At 36.6% G+C, this 19,237-nt stretch overlaps 1 protein-coding gene across 1 annotated transcript in view; it reads left to right on the forward strand.

Annotated features, from left to right (window-relative positions):
* Nucleotides 1-19,237, forward strand: part of LOC132552512 (notchless protein homolog 1-like) — a 92,999-nt gene that overhangs the window by 65,588 nt on the left and 8,174 nt on the right. The window contains exon 13 of the mRNA XM_060216695.1: nt 987-1,057. Coding sequence (XP_060072678.1) covers nt 987-1,057 — 71 coding nt within the window. The remainder of the gene's footprint in view (nt 1-986; nt 1,058-19,237) is intronic.

Consider the following 19,237-nt stretch of genomic DNA (forward strand, 5'->3'; position numbering starts at 1 on the left):
ATACCCAGCCTCATCCTCCCATCTCTGGTACCCAATGTCATCCTCCCATCTCTGATACCCAGCCTCATCCTCCCATCTCTGGTACCCAATGTCATCCTTCCATCTCTGGTACCCAGCCATATCCTCTCATCTCTAGTACCCAGCCATATCCTCTCATCTCTGGTACCCAGCTATATCCTCCCATCTCTGATACCAAGCCTCTCTGGTACCCAATGTCATCCTCCCATCTCTGATACCCAGCCTCATCCTCCCATCTCTGGTACCCAGTTTCATCCTCCTATCACTGATACCCAGCCTCATCCTCCCATCCCTGGTGCCCAATGTCGTCTTCCCATCTCTGACGCCCAGCCTGATCATCCCATATCTGATACCCAGCCTCATCCTCCCATCTCTGGTACCCAATGTCATCCTCCCATCTCTGACACCCAGCCTTATCCTGCCATCTCTGATATCCAGCCTCATCCTCCCATCTCTGGTACCAGTCTCATCTTCCAGTCTCAGGTACTAAACCTCATCCTGCCATCTCTGACACCCAGCCTCATCCTCCCATCTCTGACACCCAGCCTGTCATCCTGTCATCTCTGACACCCAGCCTTATCCTCATATCTCTGATACCTAGCCTCATCCTCACATCTCTGATACCCAGCCTTATCCTCACATCTCTGATACCTAGCCTTATCCTCACATCTCTGATACCTAGCCTTATCCTGTCATCTCTGATAACTAATTTCTGGTACTCAGATTCATTATTATTAGATTCTGTGCTGTTCCATATTTCTTTTTTTTTCAATTTTTGTTTTGGAAAACCAAGTGTTTTAAATAAAGTAAACTTTTGAGAACATTCTGACATAATGAGATACTTGTAAACATTCATTGGACAGTCAATGTCATCAAATACTGCAGTAAAACAATTAAGATGTTGTCAAAGGGAGGCAACTCTTGATGATGGATTTTAAGGGAGATAACTGTGATTGTCTTGTATTTAGGTATACTCTGTAGACTGGAGTCCTGATGGACAGAGAGTAGCAAGTGGAGGGAAAGACAAAGTACTAAAAATGTAAGTCCTGACTTGTTAGCGTTGTTTATTTTCAAAACTTGATGCTAATACTTGTGTTATCTCTTGTTGCAAGTGATGATATTGCTATATATAAGGCACAGATCTTCCCAGTGGCTCCATCCTTGATTGAAATGGAAGTCCTAAGCAAAACATTTTTATTTATACCTCATCATTACCCAAAGTGTTTTTATGAAATTTATTGGTTAAGTTTTTTTGCAAAAAATGTAAAAAATCGTTGAACTTATATCATATGGCATTAATGTATTAACTCAAATCTCAGAACTTTTTTCCAATAAATAACTTAACCCCAATCTTCAGGACAAAGGGCTCAGATGTGCAAAAATGCACTTCTGAATCACCACAATGCCTACAATTATAGTAATTGGCCAGTAGCATGCTGTTATGGAGGCCTTTCTTCTGGTTCAGATCATCCTTCATCCATGTTGCTTTGTCTTTCCATAAAAGCCCTTGTTATTGCTATTTCTGTTAAAGAACTAGAGGAATATTCCTCAAGCTTCATATGTAGGTTCTCCTCCATTTATAATCATGCCAATTCAGTTTTGAATCTGAGTAATAAAGCAAATTGTCTAAGCAGCTTTCTTGGATTTTGACTGTTGAAATTTGTTATCGCTATTCCTTGAGAAGAAATGGAGAGATATATCTCAAAGCTTGATGTGTGTGTTCCCCATGGTTCCTAATTGTGCCCATTTAATTTTAAGACTGATCAGTAAAGCAAAAATGTTTGTGTATACTACCAGTGGGCACCAAAATATGTTAATCTACATATATTCTGCCTGTACAACACCTTGTCGAAACAAAGGATTTCTTATTATAAGAGAAAGTAATTTAATTATAGCCCATTGAAATTCTGTAAGTAAAGGTCTAATGAAAGAGAATGTAACATTATTTAAAGTCAGCATTAATGATGAAAATTTTCTTTCATTACCTGTATACTATCAAATATGAATGGTCTTAAAATTTCATCCAATTCTTTTGCTCCCCCTGTCATAAATTAGGTGTCCATCATGTTGTTTATCATTAGCCTCCTTCCATCATACTTCAATTTCTTCTCTATTTTTCTTTGACAATTATGGAGATATTTAAAAGATCCCCTTTTGTCCTGTGTGGTGCATCGTAAACTTCTATCAATTTAGATTTTTCTTGAAAACTCCTGAACAGATTTCAATGAAAATTTACAAAAACCTTCCAAAGACACATCGTTAATGTAAATTATATGGTCCCCAACCTCCAGGGGCTTGAGGGGTGGGGCGAAAAATGGTCAGATGAATTGAAACTTTAATCTTTTCAAATCCCAGGTATAGTAGAATTAAATACCCTTGATGGATAGAAGGCCTTCAGATGCTTTATAAAAATTGTAAATATCATTTCCCCAGGGTCTCACATTTCCCCCTGGGGAGTGGGTAAAGTTTATTTTAGTTTATATAGAAAATTTATGTTTTTGAACATCATTTGTGTATTTTTGATTAGAAATAGTTCAAACCTGCATAATTATTAGGTCATCTGCTATCTGCCATGCATAAACTTTCCATTCAAATTACATCTTCTCAATAACCAGTAGGCTCAGGGTACTGATATTGGGCCTGTAGCATGATGGGATGAGGGGCTACCAAGTTTGTAAATATGAATGACCTTGACATACCTTCAAGGTCATAGGGGTCAATTATGTCAAATTTTTAAACAACTTCTTCTCGAGAACCAAAAGACCCAGGATGCTGATATTTGGACTGTAGCGTGATGGGATGGAGGGCTATCAAGTTTGTTAATTTTAATGACCTTGATGTGCTTTCAAGTTTGCAGGGGTCAGATATTTTTGAAATATTTAAAGGACTTATTTTCAATAACCAAAAGGCCTAGGGTTCTGATATTAGGCCTGTAGCATGCTGGGATGAAGGGCTACTAAGTTTATTCACCTTGACCTACTGTCAAGGTAACAGAGGTCAAATGTGTTGAAATGCGTAAGCAAATTCTTCTCAATAACCAGAAGGCCTAGGGCCTGTATCATGCTTTTTCAACAAGCAATATGTCTGTAGTAATGGCATTTGTGTAGTGCATGTATAAAGAATATGAATTCAAGGGCTAAAAATAGGTCAAATGAACTGAAGTTTCAAAAATTTTTCTACTTTTTCTAGATGGAAAATTTTATATAAGAAAATTCAGATCTCAAGTGTAATTTCTTTTAATTCTTTTAAATCAAACTTGGTTGGAATCCTTAACCTGGGAAAGCAGTTAATTTATACACACTTTACATTTGCATTGTGTGTACAATATAGTTAAAGCTATAATACTTTTTTTAACAAAGTCAGTTCTATGACATGTTACAAGAAGCAATGTGACTCTTGGTTAGTCTTTCAATGTTATGGCTCTTGGACGTTGAAAATTCAAGAGACCTTGTTTATGTTCATTTGCTCTGACGTTTTGTATAAAGAGAGATTTCAGGTCACCTTATAAGCCTAGGCTGCTGATAATTTCTATTAAGTGGTAGATTTTCTGGCCAGAGACCTGAGGAACACTAGTTCAAACCCTACTCTGGCCACATATTTTTCTTCTCCTATTGTGTACATTTGGTGCTTGTGGCTTCTTTTCAAGTTGGTGAATGCTGTACATTAAGGGGATACCCAAACATTGATTGTAGATAGTTATGTCTTTGGGTGTGAGGACTTATGAGAAGGAGGGAGGAATATAGCAGATCTGGAGTTGGTTGATTTGCGACCACTACGTAGCTCAATTCGGAGGGTCCCTGGTTTGATCCCCATTGTGGTAGTACATTTTCACCATCTAATGCAGTTGTATGTTTTCAAAAGTCAGTTAGCAGTTAATTAACTTTGGTCATCAGCTGTGATTAACCATTACCTGACACAATAAGTGAGAGTACCATTCACAGATAGCCAGCGACTATAAAGACCACTGTTCTAGAGTATCCATTACTGCCTGTCTTTAAAGACCATTTTTGTTATTGCTATTTCTTGAGAAGTGCTGGATGGACCTTACTTAAATTTTATCTATAGGTTCCCCATGGTCCCCAGTTGTGCCTATTTGATTTTGGGACTAGTCATAAAAACAACTTGGATTTTGACTTTTAAAGATTGTTATTGCTATTTTTGCAAAGGAATGTTCAAATTTCTTCTCATTAAGAGCAAAAACAAAGAAGAGAAGAATAAAAATAAGGGAAAAGATCTTACTTTCAAAGAACAAATAAAAAACAAAACAAAGGTGGGTGTGAAGAGCCCTCTGGGATCTTTGTAAAGACCACTATTCTATTTGTGTCCAGCTACTGCCTCTTAACGGAGAGGACTGTTCTAGCCTTTCGTGATACTATCTGTTAATAAAGACAACTGTCCAAATGAATCCTAACAATGCCTATCTATAAAGCCCAGGGTTCTACAGTATCTTAGTTCTGCCTGTGTATAAAGCCCAGTGTTCTACAGTGTCTTAGTTCTGCGTGTGTATAAAGCCCAGTGTTATACTGTGTCTTAGTTCTGCCTGTGTATAAAGCCCAGTGTTCTTATGTGTCTTAGATCTGTCTGTGTATAAAGCCCAGTGTTCTTATGTGTCTTAGTTCTGCCGGTGTGTAAAGCCCAGTGTTCTTATGTGTCTTAGAACTGCCTGTGTATAAAGCCCAGTGTTATACTGTGTCTTAGATCTGCCTGTGTATAAAGCCCAGTGTTCTTATGTGTCTTAGTTCTGCCGGTGTATAAAGCCCAGTGTTCTACAGTGTCTTAGTTCTGCCGGTGTGTAAAGCCCAGTGTTATACTGTGTCTTAGTTCTGCCTGTGTATAAAGCCCAGTGTTATACTGTGTCTTAGTTCTGCCTGTGTATAAAGCCCAGTGTTCTTATGTGTCTTAGTTCTGCCTGTGTATAAAGCCCAGTGTTCTACTGTGTCTTAGTTCTGCCTGTGTATAAAGCCCAGTGTTCTTATGTGTCTTAGAACTGCCTGTGTATAAAGCCCAGTGTTATACTGTGTCTTAGATCTGCCTGTGTATAAAGCCCAGTGTTCTTATGTGTCTTAGTTCTGCCGGTGTATAAAGCCCAGTGTTCTACTGTGTCTTAGATCTGCCGGTGTGTAAAGCCCAGTGTTCTACTGTGTCTTAGTTCTGCCTGTGTATAAAGCCCAGTGTTCTGCTGTGTCTTAGTTCTGCCTGTGTATAAAGCCCAGTGTTCTTATGTGTCTTCGTTCTGCCTGTGTATAAAGCCCAGTGTTCTTATGTATCTTCGTTCTGCCTGTGTATAAAGCCCAGTGTTCTTATGTGTCTTCGTTCTGCCTGTGTATAAAGCCCAGTGTTCTACAGTGTCTTAGTTCTGCGTCTGTATAAAGCCCAGTGTTCTACTGTGTCTTAGTTCTGCCTGTGTATAAAGCCCAGTGTTCTACAGTGTCTTAGTTCTGCGTCTGTATAAAGCCCAGTGTTCTACTGTGTCTTCGTTCTGCCTGTGTATAAAGCCCAGTGTTCTACTGTGTCTTAGTTCTGCCTGTGTATAAAGCCCAGTGTTAAACTGTGTCTTAGTTCTGCCTGTGTATAAAGCCCAGTGTTCTACAGTGTCCTAGCTCTGCCTGTGTATAAAGCCCAGTGTTCTGCTGTGTCTTCGTTCTGCCTGTGTATAAAGCCCAGTGTTAAACTGTGTCTTAGTTCTGCCTGTGTATAAAGCCCAGTGTTCTACGGTGTCCTAGCTCTGCCTGTGTATAAAGCCCAGTGTTCTGCTGTGTCTTCGTTCTGCCTGTGTATAAAGCCCAGTGTTCTACTGTGTCTTAGTTCTGCCTGTGTATAAAGGCCACTGTTCTAGAGTGTCCGAGCTCTGCCTTTTTATAAAGACCACTGTTCTACTGTGTCCTAGCTCTGCCTGTGTATAACGGCCACTATTCTAGTGTATATCCCAATATGACCTGTCTATAAAGACTACTGTCTATGAATGTTCTAGTATTTTACCTGTATGTAAAGATGTGTACCACTACCATGATCTGTTATCATTACTTGTAGAATTTTCTTGTTAGATGGGAACTGAGGTTGATCTTGTAGAAGTGTTGTATAAAGTGACATTTAATGTTCTGCCTCACAAATCACACACATTTCAAACTTCACATTATATTTATGCACATTAAAGCCATGTTAAAATCTTCCTCTTAGGCCTTAAGTATCAGATACATATTCCATAATGACATTGTCTGTAATTATTGTTCAATAATGTCTTTCACCATTTCTAGAGCAGACAGTAAAGCTAAAATTCCCGGTTAACAAGCTGATATGAACTAAGTCAAGAGTCTTATGAAATGACATGTTAAGATTGTATACACCTTGTCGATACATAAAAGTGATGTAATGTATGTAGGGTGCCTTGTTTTGACTTCTTAACTTGTTTATATGTATAACGTAAAACTAGCAATAACAAATAGGCGACATATAGACGGAGTACTTCACCCTGGTAGGGTTGGAGAATATTGAAGGGCTTCGTACTAGCAATGATTGTGTGTATAAAAAGAAGTTTGACATAAGTTAGAGACTAGGGGTTGAGATATTTGTGACAGAGTAGATGAGTACCTCAGGGCCAGCACTTGTTGTCTGATCTAAAGCTGAGGTACAGGCCTGTTTGTGTGATGTGTTGTTCTAATCACCTCCTCACATACACATGATAAAATAGGTATGTATCTGCCAGCCCACTTGACACTATTTATCCGCCACTACTTAACACTAATCAACAGTTATATTTGTGTCACACGCTTGTTTATAGATTTGGAAATCTTTACAAGTTATTTGTTTACGGTTTAAGAAATCAATTTATGTTTGATAGGATTGAGCAATGCATGTTTTTATATATAGATATAACCACTCAATGCAGGCTTGGTAAGGTAAAAAAGGTCAAGGTCATTGGTTAACATAGGCTTGGTAAGTTCATAATGGTCAAGGTCATCAGTTAACATAGGCTTGGTAAGGTCAAAAAGGTCAAGGTCATCAGTTAACATAGGCTTGGTAAGTTCAAAAAGGTCGAAATATCCTAATGTATTCTCAAGTCAAAGAATTCTTCAAATGCAAAACAATTGATGGCTGTACTCCAGTGTGTCTTCACCATGTTATAGGGGAATATATTGTTTCTCATAATGATCACATCCTGAATCGCTGTCATTATTTGAGTCATTTCATTTATTTAGGGGTTTTGATAACAATTTATCCACTTGTTGGCTTTGACAATACCTTGATTATGTTCATGGTTTAGGGTTCAAAGGTCAAGGTCACTGTTATTTTTTATAAATATCTTTAAACTCATTAATTAACCACTCTAGGGACCATATTTCTGAAAGGATCATTTTTTATCCAACACTTTAAATGCATTCCTGTTTCAAGACTCAAAAGTCGATATCCTTGTTACTATTTCTGTGAATTTGTCAAATAATGATACAAATCTGCATATGCACAAGGATGTATTTCTTTTAGGCAAAAACTTTTAAACAAGCTTTAATTTCGGAAAGAGTTAACTCCCCTTACACATGTTGTTTGTTTTCTAATCGAGTAAGCTTGGCTATGTGAGAATTATCACTTGTTATTAAGAATAAAGCTGGCCATCTTTCGACATTTTAATGATATGTTACTAAACCTATTTTAAAACAAAAGGTAGCAGTATGTATACTTTATGATATCATGATATTAATAGTATGATTCTCACTGGTTTATTTCATAATTGTTACAAACAACATCTGGTGTCCGTTTCATAGGTGCTCCAAACATCATAAAGACCATGTGGATTTTATTGAATTCCCAGATTTCCCTCACTCTATGGTTGTTTGTCACCTGTTACAAACATTTTGGTGATCTCACTGGCTTTATTCTGTGGGATATATTTCACACCTGTTAAAAACATTATGGTGAAAACACAAATGTTGTTAGATAGTTTAAAATTCTTGAAAATGGACAAAAGTGATTTATATTGTTAACCCTGCCCATTTTTGTGAATGTTAGTGAGGGTAGATGGTATTATGAACTAAACAATGAAGGGGGTAGTAAGATGTGCTGTGTGGTAACTAAAACTCAGTATACAAGGTTAAATTTGTGTGGTACAATTTATTTAGTCACTTAAAAGTCAGATTGCTTTCCTGTTTGTCATCATGATCTAGATGTTAGTTTCAAAGTTTCCTAACACAGACCAACAATTGTCTATGTCTTGAGACCATTAAACATAAACAGAGGACTAGACATTTCCCAAGAGGATCTGAAAAGTACCTGGTACAGTCTAGGCTGAGAAGTCTCTTATTTCCAAGGAAAACTGTAAATGACACTATGTTTACCCACATTTGTCCAACAACAGCTGAAAATGATTGAAATATACGTGTAACTGCATTTTTGCTTTAAGTAGTTCAAAAGCCCTGTTCACAGTCAGTACTTCAGGACCAAGTACTACTTTTGATAAAGAAAAAAATCTAGATAAGACACTAGTTTACAACAGAAATAAAATCACATAACAATGTTTACCACTTATCTGATCCCATAACTCCATCATCTACAAATTACTTCATTCAGATGTTTCTTTGCCTTTTTTGACTTAAAACTACCTTTTAGATATAAACCTAGGTATAATTTAACACGTGTGGTTAACTGTTTTACTGCTGAAAGTCTGGCCTGAAAGCTGCTGTGTGGCTGATAAACACTTCAGCTGAGTATGAACAGAATTTATTGACAATAATAAATGTACTTTCAAAAGATTTAAAAATCTTTGAAAAAAGGGTTTTTTAGAAGATCAAACGTAACTTTCTGTTTCCTCAAAGACGTTCCAATCCATTACATCAGAAATGTGTGACACCGAGACATGGTGTGAATAAGTGGTCATTTGTATAACATAAGCAAGCAGTCTATTGGGAGATACCACCAACATCTGAATAATTAAAAGTATTGATAATCAGCTTTCTACATAGTATATTAGACATCAAGACATTCCTGACTCTCATCAAAAATGTGTCGTAAACGTTCCAGCTGATTACATCAAAAACTTGTTATAAAATGATGAGAAGAAAATTACTTGATGAATGTCGTTAAGAAATAAAAATGGTTAAAGTTGTATGTAATCATCTGTGGTGTGTTGAAGTTATGCCCAATTAAATAATCGCCTTGATCCAGGTGAGACTAATTAGCCAGAATACCTGTTGTTGTTATAACCTGTCCACAGGTGAGTTATCATACAACCTTAATTGGACAGGTAAGACTATTCGTAGAATTCCTAGTTTTTTATCAATGAAAATGATATTGGTGTGTTTCACAGGTTCAGAATGTCACTCTGTACACGCCATCAGTTAAGTTCAAAAGTTGTGTTTGTGACTTTTTTTTTTCAATAGTTGTCGCATTTGTCACTAGTTTAAATCCTCTACACATGCAGTGATTCATTCTCATCCCAAATGAGCTCAATACATGAAAAAAACATTGGTATGCTATATATATACTTCAGATCACTGAGGTAGAACATGAAACATACAGCAAAAACATTTCTTGCCCACACATCCTTTGTTCTACCCTTGCAATTTTCCATTGAGGCCCCCTCTAGAGTAATTAACTCAAAGACATGAGATGGGGATGCTGCTTCATATATCTGTATAGATACATGATGTATTTAAAGTCAGGATTTTTTTTCATGTGAAGATTAACTTTAATCCATCACTACTTTGTGATGTAGACTTATGTCTCATTCCAGCGTAAGAATTATGATGTTGAACATGAGGCTGTGCCAATTGTTTAACTTCAAAAATCTTATCCAGTGTATTGAGATTTCTCAATGTACATCAAACAGACGTTATGAAAGATATGTTTAAGGGCCCTTACAGATGATACCAGCGGTACCTACTGAAGAACTTATACGATCTTGAATGTTTAACACTATGTTTCTCTGTTTAAAATGTAATTCATGTAGTTCCTGTATTTCCCTATAAGTCTTTGTACTTTTGCGACACCACCTTTATGAACTATTGCTATGCTTAGTGATGCATTTGTCAATGTCATGTTTTACCTAAAACTCATGCAGTGTATATCTGCAAATTGGGATTAACTTTTGTGTGTGTATATCATTCTGTATATATATATATATTTACATGTATATATGATCAATGAAGAATAATGACAGTACGGACAAGTGAATTGTCAAACATTTGAGCCAGTCTGCCCCTTTATCAAGATACAAATATAACCTTAACTACATCACATACATAGAACATAAAACAGATACAAAGCATAAAGTTGATTCAAGAACAGTGATGTAAATTTCGGTTTCTCAATAATGGATGTCCAAGGCCCTTTATAAGGGACAAAAAAACATCCTAAGTTGTATCGTCCGCTGAAAGTCGAAAGTTATAAACTAAAATTAGGAACGTTAGTGTAAACTTAGATTGTAAATTTAAAATATATTTAAATGACTTTGAACAACACGCTAAATTAAATATTGTTTGATGTTATTCTGATATATTTCACCAGACATTGTGGATTCAACCTTTTATATTTTAAAATATATATGAAAATTAGTTACCCAGATACTCTGCCTATTGGTATTTATAGACTTTTAGTGCAGAACCTCAGCAAAGCCTCATTCTGATTCAAATCCATCAGGTAAATTGACTGACTGTTGCAGTGCCATACACTTGATAAATTTGACTTCAATAGATAGACTATATACAAGTGAAAAATGTATAAGGTATTGACAGTGGTCAGTGAAAGAAACACCAATGTCGAACTGACCTGTATACCAGTTAGGGGTTGATATACCTCATTAGGATTGAACATTCCAGCCATGGTCAGTCCTGATAAGGTTCACCAGGGCTCAGTAATTAGATAATAAAGAACAGAGACAGTAGTCTTCTCTAAAGTATTGTCAGCTTGTTGTAGTATTGTTTCTCATCAAGGTAAGCAGTTGGAGCAGAGGAATATCACTTGTTGACTGCAGTTGTCCATTTATATAACAGATGTATCACTCATTATCAGCTGTAGTTCCTATGTTATCTGTTAAAATCAGTTCAAACTTGTGTTTCTATTAAAAAAGATAGAAAAAAGAAAACATTTTAGTTTTCTTTATTCTTTATCGGCTTGAACAAATTCTCTGATATTTCCCCTGTTTAAAGGTCAAAATATAGTACATGTATCACGTACCTCTTTGCACTGATCAATGTGGAGTCTATGACAACTTTGGACAACTGATAATGGACAACATTATTGACTGAGAGAATAATAGAATCTTTCCCCCTCTTTGAAGTGAGATAGGTGGATCTCAACCTCAGGGGAAAAGATGATTAAGTAAGCAAACACGAGGCTGGTGGAGTGTTTGCAATTTTAACATCTTTTTCCTCTGATGGTAGAGATTGCCCTATCTTATCATTAAGGGTGAATAATTATTTTTCTCTTACTCAGCTGGCTTTATCAGGTACTTGTAGGAGTTTTTGTTGTCCCAATGTTTCACATCACTGACATGATTCAGTTGTTGACGAGCCATCAGTGAATTGTTACTGTGACATCATATCGTTGAGAGTAATTAACCTCATACAAGAACAGAACCCTCTCTCCAATATTTCAGAATCTATCAGCCAAAGAGAAATTCTCTGTAGCGTAGCGGACAGAATGTAGATTTTACTAGAAGATATTTACAAAGCACTAAGCAGAGAGAGATATGCTATGGTTTCATACTTTCATCTTCCCATGGGAACAGGTGTAGAAAACTGACCATCACCTAAATGACTGCAGCTGGTCAAGTTGACCATTACATAAGTCTGCAGCTTGGTAAAGGTCAGCCAGTGCCAGCGGTCAAGCAGCTGGAATTTATTTGCCCATTATAGAGTAATATACACTGCTGTGATTTAATCACCCTGGCTGCTATAAATCCATAAACTTCCTCTACCACTTCTTTGTGTCCTGCCATAAAATGGTCATTCCAGGCATTCTAAACAGTGGTCACTTCCTTCAGAATCTCCCGGCCACATAACTGGCCTGGTCATTCTACTCTAGCTTGTCTCTATCATTTATGTATTCGTACATCCATGTGGCTACAGTTAGTATCACTTGTGGTTTTGTTTCTGTTTACTGATATTGAATTATGAATAGAGGATTGATAAAACTAACCACCCAGTCAAGTTCCTATAATCTGTATTCATTTTAGGGAGGCTTATAATCATTATATTCCTTGATCTATTATAGACAGGGCTCATTATAGACCAGTGATACTGTCCATTGTTCAAAGGTTGTCCATTATAGGCAGGCATTTTCAAATGTTTTCCATGATAAGCAGGTATTTACAAAGGTCGTCCATTATAAGCAGGTATTTACAAAGGTTGTCCATTATAAGCAGGTATTTACAAAGGTCGTCCATTATAAGCAGGTATTTACAAAGGTCCATTAAAGCAGGTGTTTACAAAGATTTATCATTGTTGGCAAATGTTTACAAATGTCCATTATAAGCATGTATTTACCCTTGTATGTTTTTACAAAATAGGCAATATTTACTAAGGTTATCAATTATAGGCTGGTTTACAAATGTATGTCCAATATTTAAATAGGTCATAGGCAATATTTACTAAGGTTGTCTATTATAGGCAGGTATTTACAAAGATTGTCCTTTAAAGGCAGGTTTGCAGAAAGTTAAGTATCAATATATAAGATCTATACACATTTGAGGAAAGACATTGTTATACATCACAGACAGGTGTGCACGATTGTTTATCAGATGTAGGTATTTTTTCTGTATTTACAATTCTTAGTTACACAAATATGCATTATTGTCATATAAAGATATACCTGTAATCTGTATAGATACATTTATAGACATTTATTGTTTACAAAATACATATGTATAACAGATGTACCTGTAATGTTTACAAATCATGAAATATTATTTTTTTGTTGTACAGGTAATTGTATAGGTAAAAGTGTCCTAGATAGTAACAATTAATTCTATAATTTTGGATTCCCTTATTAGGAGTCCCTGTTGGTAGACTAGCTAGTTGAACACATATTGACCAGTGTAATGGTAATCCCTATGGTCAAGTGTCCTATAAATGAGAGGTCTTTCAGTACACACCTGGCTGATGAAGCTGTCGCACTAATTAACCCCTGTCAGCACTCGTGGTCATGTGTCACTGCTTCAGTGAAGGATTTACAATTTTTTCACCACCTTAATCAGAGTGCAAACAATTACAAATTCCTTGTATCAGTTCTGGTGATGTTTTTACATGGCTGGTTTGATAGTAAAGTGTTATTCTGGAGAACAAAATTATCACTACTATTGGGGAGTGTCAGGCCATCTACGATATATACAATATATATATATGTATGTGTGTATGACAATGAAGTAATAGGGACAGTAGTATGGACAAGTGAATTGTCAAATATTCGAGACAATCTGCCCCTTTATCAAGACACAAATATTACATAAATAACATCCTATACTTAGCACATAAAACAAATACAAAGTTATGAAGTTTAATCGAGAGCTGTGGTATAAATTTCGGTGTCTTGATAATCCGTTTGGCCAGTGAATGCCGAAGGCCCTTTATAAGGGACAAAAAACCATCCAAGGTTGTCATCCACAAAAAGGCCAAGAGGCTGAAGGGCCTCAATAGTGGATGTTAAAATAAAATAGAAATAAATCCTAAATTGTATGTTTGGAAGATGGTGATTAAAATATAAAAAAATGTTTCATATCAATCTCGGTATGGTTTGCACTGCAAACACTGAGCATACATGTCAATTATAGTATATATACTGAATGTTATATCATATATGATATATATGTACATATCACTGTGCTGTGCTTCATTCTCATGTTGTACTTTATTGCATAATGGATGGATGTTTATGAGCTAATAGTACATCTGTACTACTGTTTCCACATACAGATGTCTCCTCCATCATCACTAGTACACCTGTATATTATAATATTATGTCATCATTTAATAACACCTACTTCAAGAATTTAATTTCGTTACTGAAGAAAAATTATTTTAAATGTTGTTTGTATTGGAAAATTGTTTCAATTTTGTGTAACAGATGTATATAAGCATGGCTGAAATGACAGTTTCATTTTAGTCTCTGATGACTGACCATTAGGGATTAAATCATTGCACAGCTACGTATATCTACTTTTCTCTATTGTCTGGGGCTGGTCATTGTGTATCTAGCACATTGTGTTGTTAGATATAACAAATGTGCTTGCATTGTTTATTTATTGTCAATTGTCGAGTTGACAAAAAAATCCATAGACAACAATGAAAAAATCTATTTCAATAACACTGAGTATTTATAATTATGATAAAGATGTTTTTTAAAAATCAATTGCTGAAATTGAAATATGATGTAGAGTGGACTTACGCATGTAGCTACCATGTTTGCCATTGTGAGTGGGAGATATGTATACATGTAGTTACCATGTTGTTTGTCATTGTGAGTGGGAGATATGTAACCCATGTAGCTACCATGTTGTTTGTCATTGTGAGTGAGAGATATGTATACATGTAGCTACCATGTTGTTTGTCATTGTGAGTGGGAGATATGTAACCCATGTAGTTACCATGTTGTTTGTCATTGTGAGTGAGAGATATGTATACATGTAGCTACCATGTTGTTTGTCATTGTGAGTGGGAGATATGTAACCCATGTAGTTACCATGTTGTTTGTCATTGTGAGTGAGAGATATGTATACATGTAGTTTCTATGTTGTTTGTCATTGTGAGTGAGAGATATGTAACCCATGTAGTTACCATGTTGTTTGTCATTGTGAGTGAGAGATATGTATACATGTAGTTTCTATGTTGTTTGTCATTGTGAGTGAGAGATATGTAACCCATGTAGTTATGTTGCTTGTCATTGTGAGTGGGAGATATGTATACATGTAGTTACCATGTTGTTTGTCATTGTGAGTGGGAGATATGTAACCCATGTAGTTACCATGTTGTTTGTCATTGTGAGTGGGAGATATATATACATGTAGCTACCATGTTGTTTGTCATTGTGAGTGGGAGATATGTAACCCATGTAGTTACCATGTTGTTTGTCATTGTGAGTGGGAGATATGTAACCATGTAGTTACCATGTTGTTTGTCATTGTGAGTGGGAGATATGTAACCCATGTAGTTACCATGTTGTTTGTCATTGTGAGTGAGAGATATGTATACATGTAGTTACCATGTTGTTTGTCATTGTGAGTGAGAGATATGTATACATGTAGTTTCTCAATTATATGCTTGTTCATATACAGTATATATATATCAATACAGAATATAAATAAGTTGGCTCTGAGAAGAAAGGTTTAATCTGATTAGGCATATTACCAGGAAGCTGACACCTGCCATTATCTGTAACTGTGTCATCACACAGTGACAAGGCATTGTTTCATTGCAAGATGTGGGGTGTCGGGTATCTCAGTCAGCATCACATATGAAGGATATGTATTACTGTCAGTCATGGAGAATAAATAAGGGTGTTTCATAGATGAAGGTTTGTGTGGAAATGAAGCGTGTGTACATGATGTCGCAGTGAGATGGATTACCAGTGTCCAGGGAGATCAGCCACAAGTATTGGGTGTATCAAAGGCTGTTTGAATTAATTAGAGATAGATTTGATCCCTCCTATAGGAGCTGCTGGTGTTTGTTGTGGTGACTAATAAACACCTTATATTTCACAAGGCTATCACAGCCAGTAACACTGACACTAAATCCGTATTATGTTTACTATCTAAATCATTGGCAATAACTAACACTGTCAGGCTGCAGATCACAATTACTGTAAAATATTTTAAAGCAGTTCCGATTCCGTGGGTTTTCAAAAACCAATCGTTCTGTGGACACTTGATGTTATAGATAATTAGAACTTATGAAATCCAAAGATACTGAAATTTTTTGTTGCTTATTGTTAGTATCTTACATTTGTTTGTGGTGTACTATTTACTTTGGTGTTTTACAGAGACCATTGAATGTTGCTACCATCTGAATTTGGTGTGTGGGGAAAGTATTTTGGTATTGGAATTTTCCAATTGGAAATTTTCATATATTCTCATAATTGTTCTGGCATGAGATAATTTATTTGGTTTATGAGTATTAACTGAAAGTATTGATGACAATGCTTATGCATTATCTGTAGAAGACAGGTTGAAAATACATCCGACATCTTGGAAAATCAATAATACTATGTTCAGCCTAAAGTTTTGGTGCTGTGACCAGGATATCTTTGTCAAAATTGGTGTAGTATTTGTAATATCAGTATTTTGTATGCATCAGTTGTGAAATCACTACTATGTGTTTGTTACCTGTGATATCACTAACTCTGTGTAGGTGTGCATTAAGTAGTATCTATGTCGAAGTTGATTGACTTTATAATTCTTACAATTAACATCTAGTTGAAGTACAAAGTCAGGATTTCATGTTACCTTAATTTTAGTGATGATTGTTTTGAACATTCAAGAATCTTTAAACATGTAGGCCCGTCATGCCATAAAGTTACTCTCAGAAGGCTTCAGGATCTTTTAAATGTTCAGAAGGATATAAGCATTTTTACTCTCTCACATTACTAAAGAAACATTTCCTGTGAAAATTACTTAATTAAATGACCAGTTTCTGACCATGTTGGTCACATCAGATGTCATGTGTCACCTCCTCATCACCAATCCTTGTACAGGTACATCTGGTGAACATGTGATCATTTTACCTGTAATCAAGCATTTCTTTGATGTATCATAATAAATGAAAGGACCCCAAGTGTGTTTTTGATATCCAGGACAGGAAGTATTTAGCCTGCCCCTCACACCACTACAAAACAGGTCCCCTACATCATTACAAAATGCTAAGTAATGTAGCTCTTGGCTAGTGTCACAGACTGAGAGAACAGAGGTTTGATGTGAAGAGCTTGTCTCCTCCGTTTCTTCTTGACTCTTGTGTATATGGCCTTTGATGAAGTAAATTAAAAGGCTTCTGTATCATTCCATCCCTTCTATCTCATTCTGTTTCTTTGATCGCTTTATATGAAAAAGCTAGCTATCATTGAGATATGTTTTTACACTTGATATGTTTCCCTATGATTTCCTCTCTTTGAAGGGTTTTTAATCTGTCACATATAAGGAGCTAGAGGTAAGCTGACACAAAAACAACCTGTGACTTATAAACTTAATTGTGCTGTAGCTATATAAGATCTGAAGGAATCCTGCTATAGATGTTGTCCTCTCCATACACAATTAAGATCAATTATTTTAATGAGCTGTGTTGAGAACCTGACATGTTTTATGACAGAAAGTTTTCACAGATTTAAAAAGACTATACTAACTACACATCAAGGTAAAATGATTACTGTATATACTGGTGCAGTGTAGTTTATACAGAACATTCAGCAGGACAGAGGCTGAACAGACTGGATTTGTTTCATCAATTTATTTTTGATCTTCTGTGTTGGACTCAGAAACTGAGAGAAAGCTGGAATCTACTGTATAAAATTTCTGGAGGCTGGAGTGGAGGTTCCTTGTCAGTTAAAGGCTCCCTCAATGTGAATGCAGTTTTAATAAAATAAAGTAAGAATGATAAGTTGTAAGGTCATTTAGACCATTTACGAGTGAGAAAGAGATTTAATTGTGCATAGCTGGTGTAAACAGGGCATAATTTAGTATGACTGGTGTGAGTTAACCGGGCATAAATGAGTCCATCTGTTCTGGACGAGATGCAAGTTAGTTTTGACAGATAAAAACAGAGTGTAATTGAGAGACTGGTTCTGGCTGCTATGAACAGGGTGTAATTGAGCTGGCTGATAGAACAGGGTGTAATTGAGGTTGGCTGCTATCAACAGTGTGTAATTGAATTTTGGCTGCTATGAACAGGGTGTAATTGAGTTTGGCTGCTATGAACAAGGTGTAATTGAGCTTGGCTGCTATGAACAGGGTGTAATTGAGCTTGCTGATATGAACAGGATGTAATTGAGCTTGGCTGCTATCAACAGTGTGTAATTGAGTTTGTCTGATATGAACAGGGTGTAATTGAGCTTGGCTGCTATGAACAGGATGTAATTGAGCTTGGCTGCTATGAAAAGGGTGTAATTTGGCTTGGCTGCTATGAACAAGGTGTAATTGAGCTTGGCTGCTATGAACAGGGTGTAATTGAGCTGGCTGATATGAACAGGGTGTAATTGAGCTTGGTTGCTATCAACAGTGTGTAATTGAGTTTGGCTGCTATGAACAGGGTGTAATTGAGCTTGGCTGCTATCAACAGTGTGTAATTTAGTTTGGCTGCTATGAACAGGGTGTAATTGAGCTGGCTGATATGAACAGGGTGTAATTGAGCTTGGCTGCTATCAACAGTGTGTAATTGAGTTTGGCTGCTATGAAAATGGTGTAATTGAGCTTGGCTGCTATGAACAGGGTGTAATTGAGCTTGGCTGCTATGAAAAGGGTGTAATTGAGCTTGGCTGCTATGAACAGGGTGTAATTGAGCTTGGCTGCTATGAACAGGGTGTAATTGAGCTTGGCTGCTATGAACAGGATGTAATTGAGCTTGGCTGCTATGAAAAGGGTGTAATTGGGCTAGGCTGCTATGAACAAGGTGTAATTGGGCTTGGCTGCTATGAACAGGGTGTAATTGAGCTGGCTGATATGAACAGGGTGTAATTGAGCTTGGTTGCTATCAACAGTGTGTAATTGAGTTTGGCTGCTATGAACAGGGTGTAATTGAGCTTGGCTGCTATCAACAGTGTGTAATTTAGTTTGGCTGCTATGAACAGGGTGTAATTGAGCTGGCTGATATGAACAGGGTGTAATTGAGCTTGGCTGCTATCAACAGTGTGTAATTGAGTTTGGCTGCTATGAAAATGGTGTAATTGAGCTTGGCTGCTATGAACAGGGTGTAATTGAGCTTGGCTGCTATGAAAAGGGTGTAATTGAGCTTGGCTGCTATTAACAGGGTGTAATTGAGCTTGGTTGCTATGAACAGGGTGTAATTGAGCTTGGCTGCTATGAAAAGGGTGTAATTGAGCTTGGCTGTTATTAACAGGGTGTAATTGAGCTTGGTTGCTATGAAAAGGGTGTTATTGAATCTGGCCATTGTGACCAGATTGTTATTCAGGGTGTAATTAAGTCTGATTGGTGTGAACAAGGTGTAATTGAGTCTAACTGGGTCTGGCAGATGTGAACAAGATGTAATTGAGTCTAACTGGGTCTGGCAGATGTGAACAAGGTGTAATTGAGTCT

Source organism: Ylistrum balloti, unplaced genomic scaffold, assembly GCF_031769215.1.
Source record: "Ylistrum balloti isolate Yb309-2 unplaced genomic scaffold, AGI_CSIRO_Ybal_v1 Utg370252, whole genome shotgun sequence".
Classification (NCBI taxonomy): Eukaryota; Metazoa; Mollusca; class Bivalvia; order Pectinida; family Pectinidae; genus Ylistrum; species Ylistrum balloti.